The sequence below is a fragment of the Opisthocomus hoazin genome, chromosome 14 (genome assembly GCF_030867145.1).
Source record: "Opisthocomus hoazin isolate bOpiHoa1 chromosome 14, bOpiHoa1.hap1, whole genome shotgun sequence".
Classification (NCBI taxonomy): domain Eukaryota; kingdom Metazoa; phylum Chordata; class Aves; order Opisthocomiformes; family Opisthocomidae; genus Opisthocomus; species Opisthocomus hoazin.
The window spans coordinates 18,154,154-18,176,692 of record NC_134427.1 but is presented as its reverse complement, the minus strand read 5'-3'; the positions used below and the strand labels follow the sequence as shown (position 1 = coordinate 18,176,692).

The 22,539-nt window shown below is 38.9% G+C and overlaps 1 protein-coding gene across 5 annotated transcripts in view; it reads left to right on the top strand.

Moving 5' to 3' along the window:
* Positions 1-22,539, top strand: part of TENM1 (teneurin transmembrane protein 1) — a 1,260,898-nt gene that overhangs the window by 1,093,070 nt on the left and 145,289 nt on the right. For all 5 annotated transcript variants that reach the window (XM_075435330.1, XM_075435332.1, XM_075435331.1 and 2 more), the window contains 2 exons: positions 5,549-5,789; positions 18,891-19,129. In XM_075435330.1, the coding sequence (XP_075291445.1) occupies positions 5,549-5,789; positions 18,891-19,129 (480 nt within the window). The remainder of the gene's footprint in view (positions 1-5,548; positions 5,790-18,890; positions 19,130-22,539) is intronic.

The following is a 22,539-nucleotide window of genomic DNA, read 5'->3' as shown; positions in this document are numbered from 1 at the left end:
AAAAAGCCCTTACTGTCCTTGTAGCTTATATGCAGAACAGAATTTAGAATATAGTTAGACTGTAGAACATTGCATGTAAATGTTACTTGTGTTTTAAAAAGAATTGAGTCACCATCATATTTAATTTTTTTATATGGCTAAACTTGAAAATACTGAAGGAGAAAGAAGTTTCTTTTAGCATTAAGAAATTACTAGATTTCTGATTTTGCCAAATCTCTTTTCGTTAAAACGATCCACAAATTATGAGTTAGAAGCTGCTGTCATGTGTGTGTATAATTGTAAGGGATTGAAGGGAACTGAACGTATGTGATAGTGAGAATATACAGGAGACATTTAGTTGGATCCGTGTGAACACACTGGACTGAGTGTTGAAGTATTGTACATCATTTGTTTGACATCATTACATTATTATGATGTAAATCCAGCTGTATTTTATGCTCATTGACGCCATTCAAAGTACATGGCAGATCTCTGTTAATTTGTCTTCGGAAGTGCTGTGTTTTCAGCACAGCCTGAATAATGTTACATAGGATTCATTCTGCTCTGAGTGGCAGTGTGGTATGAAATCACATACTTGGCTATTTGAGGGCACAACTGTACTGATAAATAAAGTGCCCAGAGTCCCCTGATGATCCCCAGTGCTTAACTGGTCCCTCCCTTCGTCTGTTCGGGGCCATCCCAACCTGCTCGCCAAGGAAATCCGCGAGTTCAAAGCACCGTGGGCGTGAGTCAGTAGGCTGTGGTGGGAAGTAGTGTTGGTCCCTGGAGGTCTGTAAATCTCTTTTACTTACTAGTATGCAAACTTTGAGTCCGTATGACCTTTAGTTCATAAGCTTTCATTACGTTATGAACTTTATTTTGCATAAAACCATATGGTTTGTAGAATTCTTTAGGGATGTTTGATATTTTATATTCTGGAAGATTTACTGTGTAGTAAGGCTGAGAAAAAAATTATGTACAACAAAACAGTAATCTACAGGTAAATTGATATTAAAGGTACTGGTTAGATACTTTTATATCCTAGTGGTCTGACAAAGTTCGCGAAGCAAAGGATTTTACAAGTGAGGTAGGCCAACTAAATGTTGAGATACATCAGAAGGACAGAGCAAGTTCACACACAGTTTTATTTTTCATATTCACCTTTCTTAAAAATGTGTGACAACAAAAATCAAAGGAATTCAGAGATGGACAAAAAAAAATTATGGGCTTAGTAAGGTCATTAGTGCCTATACAGAAGAAGAATCATTTTAAATTTAGAATGGAAGGAAAATAAAGACTTGCACAGTGTCAGTAAGTAGGTTAGCAGGTAGCAGAGCCAGCACTCTGCAGTGGTTGCACCTACATCTAATCTTAGTTTGTATTCTTCGAGCCAGAGCATTAATCTCATTGTAAAATTAAGAGTTTCTATTCAATGCATTTTAGCTGTAGTCTTAAGCGTTCAGATTCTCCATCTTCCCTGCACTGAATCTTTTCCAGTTCTTCAGTGCCCGTTTGCACAAGCTGGGCCCGGTGCTCTGGGCGTGATCCTTCCATTCTGTTAGATGGCGTCAGACACATCTTCCTGCGTGGTGCCGGTTGACCCGTTCAAGGCTCTGTTTTGATAAATAGCATTATTCTCCTTCATGTCTGCTGGAGAAGAAGTTACAGATTGGTTCGTAACTGAGCAGTAGTATACCCGTAGAACTTTTAAATAAACTAAACTAAGCTCTCTGAACATATGTTGCTGTTTTGTTCATTAAATAACAGGTTGCAAGCCAATTCATACTCCACTGAGAGACATCCAGTTGAAAACAAAAAATCCAAACATACCCATAAACAATGAATTTAGGAACTGAAAAAATTAAAATATCTCAAAAGCACAACAGGTTAGATGCAAACCTTTTAAGGTTCATTACTTTTTAATATATTCTCTCTGATATACGTCACTTGGTAAGAATACAGGGTATTGTAATCTTGTCAGTAAATGATAAAACAGTTCAATTACCCCTCCTTTCTACGTGGATTTAAAAGTATAGTAAAGTATACTTCAAAACTGTTAGGAAAACACTTCAGCAAAGCCTGGCTTATTTTCAAAACTGATTTTTAATTAGGTGCTAACTAGTTGATAAAGCTGCTTATTTTATTTTTGTCAGTCTATAAAGCAATGTAGCTACGTGTTTATGATTAGTAAGGCATTTGAGCCAGACTCTTACGGACAATGAGTTTATGTCAATGCTGCTCTTGTCCGTTGGTCTGCGCCTCCAGTAACTTCTGAGCAGAATGGCAGCACTCACCCAGCATGGCAGAGAAGGGAAGTGTCTCAGTTAATTAACTTCCCAGCTTCTGATAAATAGAGGCCTAATACAAAGGGAAGATCTGGAGTACTGTGTCTCCTGAAGGAACAAGCAGTAGAGGTAGAACTCAGCAGCTGAAGACAGGAGCTGCTGAGGTCTGTGCTCAGACATCGTAGTTCTAGATGCTCTGCTGAAATGAGAGCGCTATTTAAAAATAATGAAGTCTTAGGGGAAAGAATTTTGACATTTTCTGAACAGCCCCTTCTGTCTGTTAAAAAACAAGGCTAAAGGCAAGTGCAGATGGGAAGGCCAATAGTGAGGGCCAAGAGCATCTCTTCTGGCTTGGACGCTCCTCAGCTGAAAGTCAGATTTTTCAGCTAATTATTTGAAATCTAAAGTTTGAGCTGAAGTCATGTTTTATAGTTAAATTTTTTAGATTAATGGAAACTTCTACCATGTCAACACACTGAAAACAATTAACGCTGTGTTTACGTATCATACATAGATTTTTTGATGTAAAAAAGTTGTAAAATCTGAGCATCACTAGTAACCATTAAAAATCAAAACAGGAGTTGGTATGGATACCATAATGCTGAACAATAGCAACAGGGTAAAAATTCATAGCTAAGCTCATTTCTGTATCGCTTCCATACATTTTGAAAGCTTCTTGGGTTTAGACAAATTATCTTGTGTAATATCACTTTTTAGATGTTTAAATGGTTTTGCATTAAGTTATTTTACAGAGTCTTCTGTTTATTCAAAGTCCTGAAGAATCGTAAGCATGTATATTTTGACATAATGCTGCTTTATATCCCAAGCAACATGTTTTGTGTTATAAAAATAGAGTTAATGAGATGTAGACTTAGTTTCAAGCAAAACAAAAAATAACTTTGCCAAATTAGAAAGTCTGTAAAAACTAATTGGAAACTTGGCTGACTCTCAGCGTAATGAGTTTGCATTGCTTCACTGAAGTGAAGGTCTGATGCAGAAGACTTGTCTTTAAATCACCAAAATACTTCAGAGCCTGGGTTTCTGTGATGCCGGTAGCTGGATGAAGGGGTGACAAGTGTGGTAATTAAAAAGGAATCCCCCAGGAAATCCGATGCGTGAATGTATTGTGCTGCATTGCACTGGGAGATACAAGGTACCCTACCAACCAGCGATACTTCATGGTTCGCAAACCGGAACCAGTCTATTGCATGGAGCAAACTAAACTGTTTGTCAGAGAATTGCGTGCTGTTGACAGGATGGGGACAGGACAGATAAAAGGGGAAGAAGAGAGCCAACAGATGTTTTGCCACGTAGATGAGACGCTCTTTTCCCGTTTACCTAGAGAAGCAGTCACCCTGGCTGCTCAATGTTTGCGGCATAGCTTTTGCTATACCTTGTAGAGTCTGACTGCTTGTCCTGGCAAAGATCAGCAATTTTCTAACAGGGCAGTGGCACAACCATTAAAATGACTTGTCATGCAAATTATAGGATGTATAATAATCCTGCAAATTTTCTGTAGAGTGGATTTAAGATTGATACCCCTAAGTAAGGGAATGTCATTGATCAAATACTTGAGGATGCTGGACATCCAATATTATGTCCAAAATTTGGGTAGCTTTCAATTCTAAAATAGCAGGATATAGGATTTACTGAGATTAATTATTATATGAAAGTGCCTTAGCAGATTATTTCAGAGCTCTGGACTGTTGACTCCAGTGATTTAATTTACTGAGGTCTCCAATTTTCTAATATGCTTAGAAGTGCTTTTCTAGTATATGCAAACTAATATTACAGCATAAACCTTAATGCAGCTGTAAGAATGCTGCTTGATAAAAGATCAATGAAATTAAAAGGATTAAGCCTGGGCCAAATCCGTGACAGCTTTGCTTACCACAGCATAGCAGAGCTTATGTAGAGCACTGAACAACCTTGTTTCTCCAGTTGGGGTAAATTGTGACTGTCACGGAGAAAAAAGTGCTTTTTTTCCACCAGCCGTTCCAAGAAGGGAAGGGGCACGCTTTCAGCTTTCACCTTGCAGACACATCATGTCATAATTTAAAGAAAGCAGGTGCTGCAAATGGATGGCAACAACAGTTCCTTGCAGGGAGTTTTCGCAGGTCCATCAGAGCTCCGCTCCAGCTGGTTTTGTGCAAATTTAACTGGACGTCTGCTAAGGTAAAAGGGAGGGTGAGAGTGAGTATACAGATAGGACAAAGCCGCATTAGACACTGAGATAAATTAGCTGGAAGAGTTTCCAGTTAACAGCTTCACAGCTCACCCAACCTGGCAGCAATTTTTATCAGCTGCTGCTTTGCAATATATCTGTTATTGTTCTTTTCAATAGGAGTTTCTTGCCTCAATTCTCCATTGCTGTGTTTCTTGCTGTACTGAGAGGCTTTGGAGACTGTTGTGGGAAGTAGAGAAAACAAGATTTTACTGTCCCTTCAAAGCACCGTTACACCGCGTTTGTGTCTTCGTTGTCTGTTGCAGGAGGAGTCAAGCTCGCGGGCGCAGGCTGAGCCACACAGTGGTGTTGGCAACGGGACAGGACCTGTGCAGCTGCGGCGGGGGTCCTGTACCCACACCACGCGTCTGCCGCTCCATCTCCTTCACAGCCTGGCCGTGAGCTCCTTGCGGGCTCATCTGCCTTTAGCTGCCACAAAACCTTTTCTCTGGGTGTCTGGATCGCTAGTGCTCCTGGTAGTCTTGAAGAGGGCCTGTTCCCAGGTCTCGTTTAACAAATGCGGCAACAGACTCCTAGAAATGTGTTAAACTTCTTGTATGAACGATGTTTGTTAGGTGGTAGGAGTTATTGAATGATTTTCTCTCTTGATTTGAAGTGCAGGACTAATTGTTATACTGTGTCTGTTTCTTTTGCGGACATTCTTAAATGAGATTTATACCTCATGAAATCAGTTGGTATCTGTGCTGCAGTTCAATGTCAACTTGATTTATTTGTTCTTTACCTTCCTCCCCCAAAAATCCTATGACAAATTAAGTGAATGTTATATCTTCTTTTGCTTCCTTTTTCTTTTTTTGTTGTTGTCGAACTACTGAACTACAGTGCTGGAGGGCGTGTGTCTGTGTCTGATAGTCTCCATTTCAGTAGAGTATTATATCTTAAATTATTTCATATGTTGCAACAACATTTTACAGGCACATGGGTTAGCAACATGATAAAGCACAATGCTTTAAGACTGATAAATATTATATCATGCTCTCTTGATTTTTTTTTTAAATAGTAACACTCTGTGTGTTTCTTTGCCTTTTCTTTGTTGTTTCAGATATGCCAGGTAGCCCACACAACCAGTTCACCTTCAGACCCCTCCCGCCGCCACCTCCACCACCGCACGCATGCACCTGCGCCAGAAAACCACCTCCAGCAGCCGATTCTCTCCAGAGAAGATCAATGACCACCCGCAGCCAGCCCAGTCCTGCTGCCCCGACTCCCCCCACCAGTACGCAAGATTCAGTGCATCTCCATAACAGCTGGGTCTTGAACAGCAACATCCCGCTGGAAACCAGGTACAGACCAACCTGTTGCACACAACATCGCTCAAATGTTTAAAAAAACAAACAATAAAAATATGGGGAGGAGGCCTGATGTTGACAAAAGATGGTGATGGAGAATTACAAGTTTGTCGTTCAGGACGTGCCAGTGCATTTTGATTTGAGGCCGTGTTGTGTAGCCATGTGAGATCTTACTTGTTTGCTTCATGTACATCATTAATGCTCGTAAAAGCACACATTTCGCAAGGTTTTGGAAGACGTTGATTTCCAGAAGGTGTGTAGATTACATAGGTATTTTAGAGTTGTGTGCAGTCAGGATTTGTGCTTGTGTTCTTGTCTCACCCTCCCACGTTCTCCTAGGGCCGTTCTGTAATCGGCAAACAGAAGTCTTGTGTACCCTGGCACTTCTGGAGCTGGTTGATGTTTGGGCTGTAGCTTTCCTGTGGATAAGAAAAGATAGGAAATAATACTAAAATAATATTTTCCTCAGTGCTTATTTAAACACTTTATTGCATATATACATAAAGAATATAATTTGATAATGATTTGGTGATGGAGAAACGATACAGGCCCAAGATGGATATTGAGCATGGAGAGCCTTACCTCTGGGAGCTGGGAAGGGAGGGTTCAGCTTCAGGAACTTTCACAGTTTGCACAAATAATCTACTCTGAAAAATAATTGAAAGCACATACGTTCTGTATTTAGCAAACCTGTGTTTTGGTACCCAAAGTTCTGCTACAGAGGTAAATGCACAGTTTCCTCTGGCTTTTTGGCTATAATAAGCTTTTTGTGTTCCTGATAAGTATTGGCTAATTTGATGGCTTTCAACTACAGCTGTGTTTGCTGACTTGATGCTTAAAACAAGCCCTTGATTTTCTGCAACCTTGTTCCTCTTCATTGTGAGCAGAGCCCCAAGAAGTTTTGATCAGGGTTTCCTTTGGGTTTTGGCATTTTGAAACATGTCAAGTGCCTGACTCTGTGAAAGTTGGGTTTGGTAAAGCAGATGAATGTCTGACATGCAACTGATCTGATCTGATCTGGAGAACATAAGGTATTATGTGTATTAAAAAGAAAACATTTTCGTACATATGTTCAAGGACCAGTGATCACAATTAATCACTGAAACCTGAATTCTGTTGTTTTATAAGAAACTTATTTTATTAGAAAACTTTATTTTAGTGTACATCTTTAAACACTTAACTGTTGCTAATCGGAAGTGTCAAAGTAAGTTTTTCTTCTCTGAAAGGCTATGAAGTTGGGGTTGACGAAGATGATGATTCATTCTGAAATAAAACTTTCCTGATTTGTCTTAAGGACAAATCACAAAAAGAATCAGGGAAGATGGAAACTTTTCTCCAGAAGTTAACATAAACAAAGTCTTAGCTCAGCTAGTCCTTCTAGAGCTAGAAGCTTCTGTTTACACAGTCTTTATAAAGACAATTCTTGTCTTTATAAAGACAAATCGGCTGCTCCCTAGACGTGCGGTACCCATTGAATACCTTTGGTTCTCTTCAGTTAGCAGTTCGGTAGATCTTGTTTAGCCTTTCTGCATCCCTGTTCACTGTGTTCTCATCAGACCCCATTGGGGAAAATGCTTTCCAATTTAAAGTCTCTTTGGAGTTCAGTTTCGTTTTTCTTGTTTCTTACTATTTTTTCCAAATTTGAAACATCTCATAAAGGACAAATACATAGGTAGTTACATCTGTAGTTATGTAATTGGCTAATGACGAAAGGGCTGTGCAGTGGCTTAGGAATTCGGACTGGAAAACATACTGTGGGCTGCACGTTAGCAGTTCACAAAGTCTGGGAATTTTCCACATTCCTTCCCTGCAGCGGTTGTTTCGGCTGATTTCACTCACCCTCCGGCAGCTAGCTGCAGCCCCTCATGAAGCTGCCTGAAAGGCTCTATAATCTGAAAGTAGAATCTGTGAGACTGTTTGCCAAGGCGTATCTGCAGTTTAGGTGCAGACAAGTGATATAGCAGGGGAGCATTGTAACAAAACACATTGGTGATCACCACTTCCCAGAAGCTGGCAGTACACAACACAGCCTTAGAGAAAAAGAAGGGCTTGCGGCTTGTTTTTTCTTCCTTAACAAGGAATGATTCAGCTAGAATTGAACAGATACTTTGGCCTAATAGCTGGATTCTCTGGCTTTCCTTCTCCGTTAATGTGTAGCTGTCCATTAAAAGTAATCCTACAAAATAAAGGGAAACATGTCAATGGCAGCCGTGTTTCTGTGCTAAATATTTAATAGTACCCAGTCTGCCTAATTTGGATGTACCTGATATGTCTAAGCAGATTTTTTTTTTTTTTTTTAATTTGGAACATTTGCAATCAAAAAGACGATTTATTAATCTATTCCCTACTGTAATAACTGGGCAAAAGTCAGAATGCACATGTTCAGCTTTTCTTCCAGCTGCACCTCCAGTTAATCCATAAACAGCGCATGTGTTTGGATGGTTTATCTACAGCTATGTAATATTAGAGAATTTTTTAGACAGGGAAAGATTTCCTGCAACTAATCGGGTGACTGTAAATCCCGTTCACTCTGGACAGTCAGAAATGGAGCAAGTTTATGAGTCTGCTCATAATGATAATGTGTCGTAGTTATGTAAAAGGAAATGCTGTAGTTCTGAAAATGTTTGCCATACTGTGATGAAATGTGTAGTCTTGTGTAATTCGAATTGGAAACCCTAGGTTAGGCCGCAGAGGGCTGCAGTACAGATGTATAGTGAGGTGTGCGTTTTGAACGGATTTTTGAGCAGAGTAAAGCTTTGTTATATTTTTGTAGAAAAAGGCGAATGGGAAGTTTGGTATTGTGCTTCATCTGGAGGTGTTTTGTGCATGGACTAATCTGCAAAAGAGTTTTGTCAGGACCCAGTTTACTAGCCCAGCTGTGTTGTGAGGAGACCGGAAAGGCAAAATTACTTGTTCAAGCTCACACAAGATTTCGGCAAAGCCAAAATAGAGTCTAGGTGCGTGTCATTGCCAAGGCCGGTTCTGACTCTGCAAGTTTTTCTGGTTCTAAGCAACTCCAATGAAAATAAGAGTTAGGAGCACCTTTAGAACTTCAGAGGACATGTCAGAGAATAGCTGTTGGTGAAGAAATGGGAGAAGAGCTGTGCCTGTAGAAGGTGGAACAGCTCGAACTGCTGACCGACTGTGCTGCAGCCTTCAGCGCTGTAATGCGCCTGTAAATGCAAATGCGGGCTCTGTCCTTATGCAGGAGCACGCAGTTTTGAAAAAAACATATTCATTATTAAAATGATTTATGAACACACAGTAATTTCATTGTCACACAGAAAAATAATTGGTAAATATTGCCAGAAAAATACTGCAAGAATCTCTCGCACCACATAAAAACACAGGAAACATTGATTCTCTTTTTTTAGGATAATGTTATTGGGCTCTTACATAAATTGATTTTTTTTCTTCTGCCCCAGAATAAAGTACTTGCAACCTATTGCGTATTCCCTTCCTTTCCACTAAAATAATTGTTTTTTCAGGTTTCATAGATACTTTACTCTAATGTTTCAAATCTTATGATTTACAGTCTAATACATTGTCATTATCTCTGACAGCCCTATCTGAACATAGCTTGCTACTTTTTTATGGAGTGTGTATTAAACCCTGACAATTGTAAAGAGTGTTTTTCATTTTCTCTGTGCCCTGTTAGTTGACTCAGAATTTGTTTCCATATCTTGCTTTTTTGTGTTTTGGATGTTTTTCTGGTGTTTACTATTTATTTTCCCACTTTAGTAAAATTCCCAAATAAGAAGAGAAAACTAAATGGTAAACCGGGATTTTCACCTGACATTATTTCTGATCCTCCCTATAGCCTGTTAGAGTTCCCTTACAGATAAACCACTGGACACGCTTATTTTGAGTAAAGTTTTGCATTTAGATTACCCAGGCATTAGAATTTTTAAGTTTTCTGTCTGAATATCAAAACTTACCTAATTTAGATTTTTTTTTTTATTATTTCAAAGTGTTTATTTTTAGTCCTGTTTCGTGCTTCAGTATTTTACATATTTGCTTGTTCCTTCATTTTTTACATCAAATTTCTTTCTAGTTCCTCTAACCCATTTAGCAGTGTTGGCAGTAAGGTTAATGCTGTGCTGAATGGACTGAAATCTCCCTTCACTGCGCTGGCGATGAGCCAAGTACTGTGGAAAAAGACAGCTTAATTTAAGCAATCTTATCACCATGGAAATAGCTCCTCTAAGGGCAACAGTGAGGTACCAGACCATGAACTTGAGATTCAATTATCATTAATTTATATAGAACTTTGAAGTGCTAGAATAATAAGAGAAGTATTTGGGGTTCGAGGCAGTTATGATTTTTAGTTACTATTCAGCAATATTTCAGAGCCCTGAAGTTTGATTATGGCTCTAAACACTTAAAAACTTGGACAGTTTTGGAGTTCAAGAAGTGCATTCAGCTCATCATGTAGATGGAGTCACTCCTTTCTGTATTATGTAGTTAAAGGTGCATATTTAAGACTATCTGGATACCTGCTTTCCTAAAAATATCATCTTGTTTATCGCTCCTTTTAGAGTAGGGGAGATCTTGACAGCCATCACTTATCAAGAGATTTATCCTGTACTATGGTTTTTCCTTATGCTTCCTTAATCAAGCTCATAATTGTTTGTATTCTTCAAAAAGTACGTTGATAACCTTTCAAATCACAGAAACCTGTACATACTCACATTCTGTTTAAGGTAGAGTAGAGCTAAAAGCAAAAATAATGAATGAAAAAAGCATATATAACTATACACTCGCATGGTTGGGTGTGAGCTCTTGGGAAGTTTATTCCTTCTCCTTGGTCTCGGCATTTGAGCATCTTGTGAATCTTGCCCCCAGTGCGGAGATACAGAGAGCACTTTACTGCCTGCCTTTTTCCCAGTTCGAGGTTTCCGTAGCAGATAGAGGGCTTTTACAGCTCCCAGGGCACACTGGTGTTGGTGATCATAAACCACCAAGCAGGGAGACGATTACTATTTGAGCAACGCAATTCATTAGGAACTTGTTTGCGAATGGAGCCTGCTCCCGAGCTAAATGGCCGAACCTGTGGTTATTCCAAGAATAAATGCAGGGGAGGGCTTCATTTATGGTCTTTCCTTCAAATCATGTTGGTCAGTATTTGCTAATATGACATTTCACTCGTGTTTTGTAATTTTCTACCTATTTAAACAATAAATCTAACATATAGAGAGGCTGGCCGTGTTAAAAACAGAAACACAGCAAAGGTTTTAAATTCAGTCCAAGTCCCATGTGTTTTCACTGCACAGAAGAAAACATCCTGAAAACATTTAAGACTTCTGAATTGTAAAAGATAAATTGAAAACTGTAAATATGACCATGAAATTAAAATAAAAGCTGTAAATATGACCCTAAATTTAATAATGCGAGAATGAAAGCATCTTTTATGGAAACAAAAATACGAACGTTTGTCAGCTACAATGAAGTACAATTTTCACATTAACAGCAATGGCGCTTGAGGGTCCTTATTTTGAGTAATTTGCGATCCAGTCAGTTAGGACAACAAGGCAATTTAGATTGTTCATATATGCTACTGTATTTTTTTCTTTGGGAAAATCTCTGGTGCGGCCTTCCCTGGAACAATGGGAGAATGTATATAGGTGTAAGGGGGTTTTTGCAGGTTTGGTATAGCAACTTGAACAGTCATGCTGCAGCTACTCTTCACTCGTTATTTTGAATGATGGTATAGTGTATAAAGTTAAATAAAAGTAAATTAAAGTTAAATAAAAGTAAAGATACGTTGTTGTTTCATGGCCACCAGTAAGCCAGTAGCCTATTAGCTTCGTATGAAACACAGTATTTTCACGTACAAAACCAGAAACAGACTACATGTAAATTTTGAAAGAGAAAGAGGATTACTGGTTAATACAAAGAGTCTGAGCTGATTTGGGAAACAGACACTGTGTAGCAGAAAGGGCCAGAGATATGCAAAAGATCCTGTCTTTTCATTTTAAAGAAAAACACATAGGTACGGGTAATGTTACTGCCCAGAAATGTGTATCCACCCTCTGGAGAGCTAGTCCTAGGAAATGTACATTTGAAGACTAGATAGTATCCACGTAGGTAATGTGATACACCTCTTGTCAGGTAAAATTTGTGTTATTTGTCACAGTAGCTGTACAGTGTGGCTTTAGACCATACGCATGTGAGTGTGGGTATTTGGACGGACACTTAAATTCTAGGAGCAGAAGTCAGTTAGAATATGCATGGATACCCGCAGGAGGCAGTTCACGGCAGAGAGAACTGTGCAGCAGCAGCTACTTCTACTTCAGTTAGCTCATTCCTTTCTTTGTTTTAAGCCATGCTGCTAACTGCGGAATATAAGCAACAGAATTATAATATTGGTATTTTTATCCTTCTTATTTCATGGTTTCAAAGTACTGTGCAAATATTACATACTATTCTATATAGTATGTATATATTCTATATACATACTATTTGTAAATGTTACTGTACTATTGTTCTCATTTTCCAGATCAAAAATTAATTGAAAAAAACATAGAACAAACCACGAGCTCCGTTATTCCTTCCGTACCCCTCGAATCTGCATGTGCGTTGGTCACATTTACTCAGTTGTTGTTTGAATTGTAGTGCCAAAGGAAGGTCATAAGCCACAGAAAAGCACTTTTGAAAACTACTGGATTAATGTAGCAATGTCACCATGTATCATAATAATAAAACCCATACTGATCTATATTAGAGTAATTTATATCCCCAATGTGGTAGTTTTTGTTTTGTCTTTTTTTTCACTGAATAGCCAATGAAAGCAGAAGACAATTGTGTTTTGGACAACTGTTCCATTTTAGAAGCTGTTCTTGATTGATTTTGGCACTGTCCTATATTTATATGATTATCGTCCCCATTTTCTGCCAGGGACTTGAAAGTTTAGTCCCCTGGTTAACAGGCCTAGCTCGCCTGCAGCAATAACAGGCAAGTGAGTCAGCATCATGTCACTTGTTCTCTACTGAAGCAGAAAGTAAAGGATACAGATCCTTTATACATCCTTTCACATCCAGGGTCACCAGGCTAAGTTCTCAAACACCACGTAAAGTAAACGTGAGTGAATAAAGGGAAGCGATTCTATGTGAGTGATTCAAAAGGCAAGTCCAGCTCAAAGAGGAAATTTTAACAAAGCAGTTCTATTCCCAAAGGCAAATCTCTAAGGGGTTTCAAATGTGCTTCAATTATACATGTAAAAATAGAATGATAAAATAAATTAGATAAATAGTTTGCATGGCTATTTCGCTCTTCTTTCACCCATGAGCATTCTTGTTCCTACAGTTCTTGTACACAAAAAGGTAAAACAAGGCAGATGACAGAATTATAGGTCAGATTCCATCTGTAGTTGTAAGTCATGTCTTATATTCATATATTGTTTTCCTGGGTTGGTTTTCAAGATGAGGGTATAGTGCATTCATCTTTGTTGTCAAGTAGGTGTCTTGTTTTTATACCATATATTTATATTTATAGCTGTCTTGGTTTTATACTGTATAGTTTTCTGAGTGCCATATGTGAGATTTATAAACAGAGGTCCATATTCTGACTATTATCTACGTTTAGAAGTTTCCTTTTGTTTCCCCTCCCGCTTTGGGTACAGAATAGGATGGATAGAAAATCAGGAAAGAGCAAATTTCTGCTGCTTCCCACTGTCACAGGAAAGCTTAAGTGACAAAAAAGGATCAGGTAACAATTGGCTTGTAGTTCATTTTTGCCAAAGTATATAGGCAGCCGTAGCGTTTTCAGATCCCTTTCGGCTACCGTCTTCATATCTTTTCTGATTATGCCAAAAATCAGAATCCTTTTCATGTTTCAGCTACTATGCCTCTTAAAAAATTTCCTTTGCACTTCTGTTGACTACAAAAAGAAATACTTCAATTGCCTACTTTGGTATAGATATACAGTTCTATATATATATATATGCAGTTACAGATTTTAGTGGAAAAGAAATTGAAAAATTTAAATGATGGAACTAGAGACTTCTTAGTTTTCCTATCACATAGCTATGCGACAATTTCTGACATTTTAGGTAACTTTCTTGAATGTGAAACACATCACATACAAGTACGAATGTGATCCTGGAGAAATGCAGACTCATTTATTGGCCAAGGTGTTGCAAGATTTGTGTTTCTACTAATCCACTCAGTAGTTCACTCCTAAGTCTGCTTTTGTTCTTCATTTTTTCCTCTTACAAATCTGTAGGTTCTAATGGAAATGGAAGGAAAATATGTTATAGGTACAAATGAAGGTGGACTTCTAGGCCTACAGACGCCAGTCACTGGGGAAACGCATAGAACTTACAGCAGTGATATCAAGCCCTTGACAAAGTTTAGAGAGATCACTACAGTACTGGGATATCAAAATATTTTCTTGGAATTTAATTAAGGAATTCTATGTGGGGTTAGTCTAGTTTCGATAATAGTATTACGTTACCGCCACATGAATTCAGTTGGGATGTTGCCTTGTGTAGCTTTTATGAGACTTAAATTACCATTCCAGGTAAGAAGCCGAAAGTACAAAACAAAACAGCCTGATAGAGAAGGATGTAAAGAAAGAAATTAACTCCTGTTCTCTAACCTGCTCCTAACTGAGAATTCATCATTTTTGTATGAACTGCACTCTTGGAGTTACATGCCATTCCTCTTAAGGTTGAACAAGAGCACTTAGATGAGCCGCATGAAACTGCTTCTTTATAGAAAGCAAGCCATTCTGGGATCAGCAGGATGAAGAGGTCTAATTTCATGCCTTCTGCCACCTGAACTCCCCAATAACCCCCTTCCCTCAGTCCTTACCTCTTTACTGGCCATGTCAGTGTAGCAGGTTTAGACCTGGCTATTGATCAGCCAGTACGTATTCTGCTTCGTTAGCCACCATGGGCCATGCTGCTGGAGGCCCTTAGAGAGGACGAGGAGCTGAGTTTAGAAACGGAAGCTCACTGGGGCTCTTACTGGTTTTGTTGGGTTTTTTGTGGGGTGGGGGTTTTGGTCCCACCCCCTCACCCCCGGTTTTTGTGGGTCCAGTAGGGTCGTCTTCTTCCTGTCGCCTTTGCTTGAGAGGATTCAAAGTTCAAAAGTTTAACCTTTGTAGAGGTGAACAGATGCACAGACAGGCAAACAAATGTTGTCATTACCTTAAGAAAGAGGGAATGTTTTCCAGCTGCCTCTTTTATCTATGAAATTATTACTGAGCCTTTAATATTTATTTATATATTGGAATTAGCAGTGTAATAATATTAAGTGACTTTTATTTCCCAAACAACTGCCTTACAGTTTATATCCTGTATTTCTCTTTTGAAGAGAACATTATCATCATCTTCATGGATGTTTTTGATGGTTTTATGAACGTTTAGAACTTCCCCACTTGGAACGAGTGGTCTTATCAATCATTCTTATAAATCTCTGATTTCTCTTGTGTTCTCAGTTTAAAAAAAAAAAAAAAAAAAGGAAAGCCTTAGCTTCTCTCTTAGACTGAATATTAAAGCACACACCAGGCTGCAGTCACATCTAAACTTTTGAACTGCAATTTTTATTATTTCCTCTTGAGAGAGCGTATCTGATTTTATAGAATGGATAGCAACAGTTTAGCATGCCCTAATGTCCTTTGGGAACAGTGGTGTGCTCAGACAGATGAGGAGTCGTCTCAGTTGGAGAACATAGTCACAGTCTAGCTTTGGAAATTTGTCTTTCTGCTACAGGTGTTTTGCAAATTCATAGAAATGTCTTTGGGTACTCAGTATACTCTCCCAAAAGTGGAAGGCATAAACAATTGTGATTTTTCACATTTTCTCAACATTATTTCACTAGTAGCTCGCTTTCAGTGTAGCCTTGCCTCAGAATCTCAGTTTTACTACAAGTTTTAGAACTATGTATATTCTCCTCGGTGTGAATGGACTCATCTCTCTAAAAGGGTGTGAGCTGAATCCAGCTTCTGAGCACTCTTCTGCTAATAAAGAAATCCCTCCGTACATGAGCATTTTACCATCAGGCTGCGCAGCCGCATTTATGAATCCCTGTGCAAGAGTATGAAATTATTCCTGGCTATTGATTGCAAGGCTATTAGAGACTTAATAATAACTTTCAGTTCAGCGTTTCCTTCCCTTTACCTCTGATATCTTTGAGCTATGCACCATAAAGACCAATCGATACTGCCAATATCAGGCCATTTTGCTGTAATTTCCAAAAAATGCAAATGAAAAATTATCAAATAAGTAGTGTTCTCTCATTATGTGTTGAAAATGTAAAGCAATTAAAGAACTATTGACTGGTTAATACATGTATTTTATATATGCGTGTATATATATATTTATGTACGTGCTTATATATAAGAACACCTTTCTTATGTTATGTGGTGCTTCTGCTTCCTTGAATATCAGTAGGAATTTTGCTGTGATGTCCTTTCCTACCAGAAGTCTGAATGACTATGTATCTCGTTAAATGCCAGCTGAAAAGTAAGGCCTCACGTACTTGCAAAAGCCTTCATGTGTGACATTGATTGCCTTCATTGAAACCAAAATAACCAGCTGTATTCTGATGGCCTGGTACGAGGGAAGCAGCATTATACAGTCCTGTAGACAGTTACATTACTTCATTGGAATTTATTACTTTGCCATATTGGAGTTTAGGATTTTTGAACTAAAATAGTTACAGTAACATTACCATGTTCATAGCATTGCCATCTATATGATGTATATATCTATAGCTGTGAAAGTCAATGGGAAAGAAAACTAGAATGTGTTGTCTAATGTAATGCCAAGATGCTGTACTCGGATTCGGTTGTTCTTTTTTTGTCTGAATGCTGTTTACTTAGGTAGTAAGTATGAAGCAGCAATAACTAGTACTCAATATAAGCAACACAAAAATTTCACTTTTCTGGTTTGTCAAAAGAATGCTAGTGTGTAGACACTGTAATCTGCAATGCCAGCTAACCAGTATCCTCATTTACCTTCTTTTCTATGTAACTGCCTGAATAAAGGCCCTTTAAAAGGTAAAACTGCCCTGTAATAAGGTTTTATTTTCTATAATCTGGCATTTTGAGAACTGTAACCTTTCTTTTAAAATCTTATAATGGAAATACATAATATCATACTCGTTACACCGTTTTAGCAATTACCTTTTCAGGAACATGTATTTACGATATTCTTAAAGTCAAATGTCACAGTATAATCATGTTTCATACTCTTGAGTGTTCGATCCTGTGTACATCCCGCTGTGAATCCATCAAAGAAATTCTACCAGCATGGATTAATTGATCCATATAAGTATTCAAAAAGTTGTCTTGTGCCTTGCTGAGGGTGTAAAGGTACATTTGTCATTGGGCAGATTCTGGACCATGTCAACGTTGGCCAGTTAACCTTCAGCTGTGAAATGTGTATGTGGCTTTTAGCTTTCAGGCATCATCGTGCCACGTGATTCTAAATGCAAGATCCTCCTTCAATTTTGGCAGCAGCAACTGGGGACAGCTTGCACCCCCAGCACAAGTGGCATGGTAGTCCTTGCCTGGGGTCCGCAGAGCACTTGCACAGCGCTCAGCTGATGGAAGAACAGAGAAATGGGTTGTGTAGGAACCAACAGCAGCAACAGTCACAGGTGCTCTTCCTCAGCTGGGAGCCCGTATGAACAGGGCGCAGTGTAAAGCACCTGAACTGCATGTGGGTTGTTGCTTCACATCCATGTCTGGCTCCCAAAGCAAAGAGCTGGCAAGCTCAGGAGAGGTGAATGCTGTTCTCTAGGAAATGCCTTCCTGAGTCAGGGTACTCAACAGAAAGGCTGCAGAGATGCAGGCTAAAACAATACTCTCGTGACAGCTTTGGCCAGGGCAGTCCTTGTTCTTGCAAGCTGTAGTATCAGCACCCCTTCAAGTGGGTTTCTCAGCTCAGACCTTGTGGCTTGAGACAGAGGAACACGAAGGTGCTCTGAACTGGTTTGGGTGCATGCTGTGCATGGGGTTTAGATGTGCGCCGGTCAGAAAAGAGTGCACTCAGGCAGCTTGCCCACAGAAATAAAGGGAAGAAGGTCCAAAGGAAGTTGGTGTTTCCAAAAGAAAAAGTGGTTGGTATGGTCAGCCTTGAATGTCTCCATTTTGACCGCAATTTCTGAGCACATAGCACAGTAAGTTATTGTTTAAAGTTAAATATTCTTTCCCAAATTCTCTTGGAGAGCTCTTGCCAGTCCTGAAAACCATGCGTCTTGCTATAGACAACCACTCTGTATTTCCTGACCAGAGCCTGATCTGCAAGGCTCATTTCTGTGCCTTAGTTTTTGTCCTAATGTAGGTCTTTGCTGTTTTTTCTCGAAGGCAATCAGTCCTCCAAGATATGCTGAAATAGCTCTCTAAATGAATTCTTTCTTAGTATGTTTGAGAATCACCACAGTAGGCTAAGGCATTTGAAGAAAAACTGCTCTCAAAATAGCTCAATTAAGAATGCTAAAGAAATTGTACTCACCTATACAGTAATTACAGTCCTTCAAAATGGATTATCCTTGTCGATTTTCCACTAAGTAGTCCCCTTTCTCTCTTTCTTTTTTCCTTTTTTCTTTTTTCCTTTTTTCTTTTTTTTCCCCTTTTTATTCTTATTTTCTTTTTTTTATTATTTTCTTTTGTTTTTCCTGTATTCTGGGGAGAAGCCATAGTGAAAATAAACATTCAGAGTAGTAGTGGCTTCTGCACTGTTTTTGTACTCTTGGCAAGATAAACCCGGTTGTGTGGACGGAGTGGGTACTGCTGGCAGCAATTCCTCTGTCTCGGGCATGGCTGTGTAACAAGGCACACGGGGGGCTGCTCATCTTGGAGCACCCCAGGTGCTCTAATGAGAAGTAACCTTTCCACCATTACTCTGACCCCTGGGAGGAAAGTTTAGAATTCGTTTACATTATATTGTTTCACTAAAAAATTGCTGGAAATGTTGCGGTGGTTCAAAAAATTCCAGTACAGAGAGTGTTCAAATACACATTTTCCTGTCTTTGCTGTTTTCTGTGAATATATGCAGTATTTATTGTATAGTGCTTACATAGTTCCTTTCGCTTCTGAAATCACAAAGTGCTTTTTACAGCATGGTTCTTTGTCTTCTTTTTGTAGGCATTTCCTATTCAAACATGGATCTGGGTCTTCAGCTATCTTCAGCGCAGCCAGTCAGAACTATCCTTTAACATCCAATACTGTTTACTCTCCACCTCCTAGGCCTCTTCCTAGAAGCACCTTTTCTAGACCTGCCTTCACTTTTAACAAACCTTACAGGTGTTGCAACTGGAAGTGCACTGCTTTGAGTGCTACTGCTATTACCGTTACCCTGGCACTGTTGCTAGCCTATGTTATCGGTAAGCCTCTCTCGCCTTTTCTGTGCTGAATTATTCTTTACCTTTTCTGTTCTGTTGTCTTGTTTGCTTTTACATTAATACAAATCATGTTTTACTAATAATGTTTGCCTTTGGGTGCTTTGTAAATTCTGGTGAGCAAAAGGCTAGGTTGGCCAGAGGTTGAATACAACATGGAATTCTCATTAACTTTCTACTCTGTTAACCTTGATACTGCCTAATAGAGAAAGAAATATTATTCAAGATGACATGTTTATGCTAGCAGAGGACCCCTACTGATTTTAATTGCTGTGATACTTTTCTTAAATTAAATATTTGATTTTCATGTTAAGCCTTAAAACATTGTTGCTCCTATAGAATTACTTGGAAAAGACTGAGAACTCTTTAATTGCAGTTTGCCTTGCTGCCTTTATTTTATTTCTTCAGTCTGATCACAATTTAAATCTTTTTTTTTTCCTCTTAATTCTTACATCATTGGCTAGAGTGACAGCTGGCTCTACAAATATGTAGTATTTTACACCATGTTTTGTAAGATATATTTTGCTGTCCCTGTGTTGAATTTATGTTTCAGAAAAATGTTACATAGATTGAAGTGCAGTTACTTAATTTCCAATTCATCTTTGTAAGTACCTAACTTTGCGATTTTGTGATTATGACAAATTGGCAGGATTTATCACAGTAGCCAGAAACACCTTCCTTTTTTTGGAAGACAGATATATTGGAGGTAGGCTTGGAGTCAATGTGATTCCAGTCCTACCTGGGAGAGCAAGTCTTTGTGACTTACTGTGTGATATTTTGGCTGAACATTAATTATCACGTTGGTTTGTCAATCTGAATTGAAAATATTAGAAAACGCTTATCATGTAGAATCTTACAGTGTGACTGTGACTTCTGTAAACATAGGAAAATCTAATTAATTTTTGCTTGTGTGATGCACTTTCTCACACACGCTCTTGGTTTGTTGATTCAGTTGCCAGGTCGCAGGTGAGTGGGAGCCGGAGTATCCCCAACATTTTACAGCTTGAGTGGGAGTAACCCTGGGTTTGCCTGAAGGCAAACATGTACATGGTTAAACTTCTACAGAGATACAAGTACAGATACCTCCAAACCGATCAGTGGCCACTGATTTTCTGTATTCTCTGTATAAATGTCTTTATAGTGAAAATTATTACCATTTCAGTCATTTTTGTTTTCCACTGGTTTTTTTGTCCCATAGTGGCAAAGTTCTAGTTACTGTCAGCGAGATGCTCATCGGGAGGGATTTTTTCTGACATCCTCGTCTAATGCAGATGAGAAAGCAGATTTGATCATTTCTGGTGTATGATTATTTGAAAGCACCTGAGGATCTAGTAAGCTCCATTAATTGCAGATTTATCTAACAGCTGGTGAGCATATGCCCTCCGTTAGGACTGGCTGTATAATTTTTGCAGCCTCATCTGTTTGCCACATATATATCCCACCCACACCGTTTCGATTTTATCTGGGTGAAGCACGGTCTGTTTCATCCCTGCTTAGATTTCAGTCTGCCACTGAAAATTTTTTAGCTTCCTAGAGACATACTGCTGCATGTCATCGGCAAGAGAAGGCTGCGAGCGCTCCATGTCACTATGAATTAAAAAGCTCTGTAGGAGTTTCCTGTAGAGGCGTCTGTGTTTATCTTAACCTAGTAACATAAAGGTATAACATGTTTTATTTAGTTGGGCAGAGCTAGGTAAAATGAGGATATCTTTGTATTTTATAAATCATTAGTATTTCTCGTTATGTTTTCTATAGCACAATGTAAGTCTTTGAATCAGGAATTCTAATTCAGAAAATTTTCCAAGATGTGATTATTCACTCTTGTTTGCCCCAGAAATCTTTCAGTTGCATAAGCTTTACCTCAGATTCAGAGAGTATTAGTTAGCTTATTCCAAATTAATACTCATGCTGCCCATTTCTGGTTAGCTAAATAATTAGGTTCATGGTCTGTTCTTCTGAGTCAGGTGCCGTAGTTCTTTCCCAGTTGTTAGGTATGAATAATAGCATATAAACTATTTTCAAAGTTCACTTGCTCTGTAGGCTTTCATGTTTGCATATTTTTTTCACGTTAGAAATTTAAATGGGCATGTTTTACAGAAGAGTAGTTGAATATACGAGATCAGACTGTACGTGACACTGAAGTTAAAATTGGCTCCCCCAGCTATTTTCTTCTTGCTACGGCAATGCGGGTCCCGCGATCCCCACCCCAGGCAGGTTTCCTGCAAGCCAGGGGGAGTTCTGTCTGGGCAGTGACCACAGGCTTGGGCCCAAACTGCAAAGCAAAACTCATTTAGTTTCAGGATCAAACTTAACCTGGGATCAGCTCAGTAGTTGTTACTGGAAGAAGAAGGGAAACTGTGTAAAGGCAAAATTATTTTCACCGTTGTATTTTATGGCGTAGTCTGCATTAAGTTATAATGAGCTGCTATTTCAGGCCAACTGAACGTAGATCAGAATTTAACTCTAAGCTTTTTCCTTCCCTTATCTAATAACTTAAATGTGCTTTCTCAAATATCTTGTACTGCCATTAGATGCATGAGCTACATGTTACTGTTAAAAATAGTCCCGAATCTCAGCCTCAAGTCAGAACATGCCCAAAGTCTTGGAAACCCAAAGCTTATTCCAGATAGAAATTTCAAGTGGCTCTGACATTTGTAATGAATAGAGACCCGTGCCAGAGTGCTCTAAGCCGCAATGCCTTTTCAGTCGAAAGGTAAAGTAGCAAAATGGTTTTGTTTTTATTTTTCAGTCTTTCTTTATTATTGGTGAGACTCAGTAGAGAAGCTTTTATTTGAGAACACATACTTTTTCTGTGTTTTGTCTCCTTTGAAATACTAGTCAGTTAAAAAAATATATTTTCTCTTTATATTTCCATTTTTGCCCTATAATCACTATGTTTATTTTTTGGTCCTTTCTGAAGTAAATTTGACTATTATATGGACAGTAAGGAAATTATAGAACACTTCGGTTGTGTAACAGCTGATTTATTGAAAATCTTTAGTCATAATATTTAATTTATCAAGTAAAACACATATTTTCACTTCAACAGGAGTAATTTCTGTGAATAGGTTCTCAAGTCATAGTAGTTACTCCAGAAAAATCTCATTTCACAAAGTGGATGTTTGGTCTCCACTCTGTAAATGGGTTGAATTATTTTTGTATTGAGTAAAGTCATATATGCTCTTATTTTGCTTCTGTACTTTCGTAGACGTTGAGGACTGTGATGGATTCATGGCAGTCCGGGGCACAATCGCTGGAATTTGCCCACAAAGCGGGCAGTAAGGCAGGGGAGCAGCCGGGACACCCGCCCGGGAGGTGATGGGGGTGTTGGCGCGCGTCATCGGTGCGTCGGGGGCTGTGGCAGCTCCACCAGTGGCTCTGGAGAGCCTGGCTGG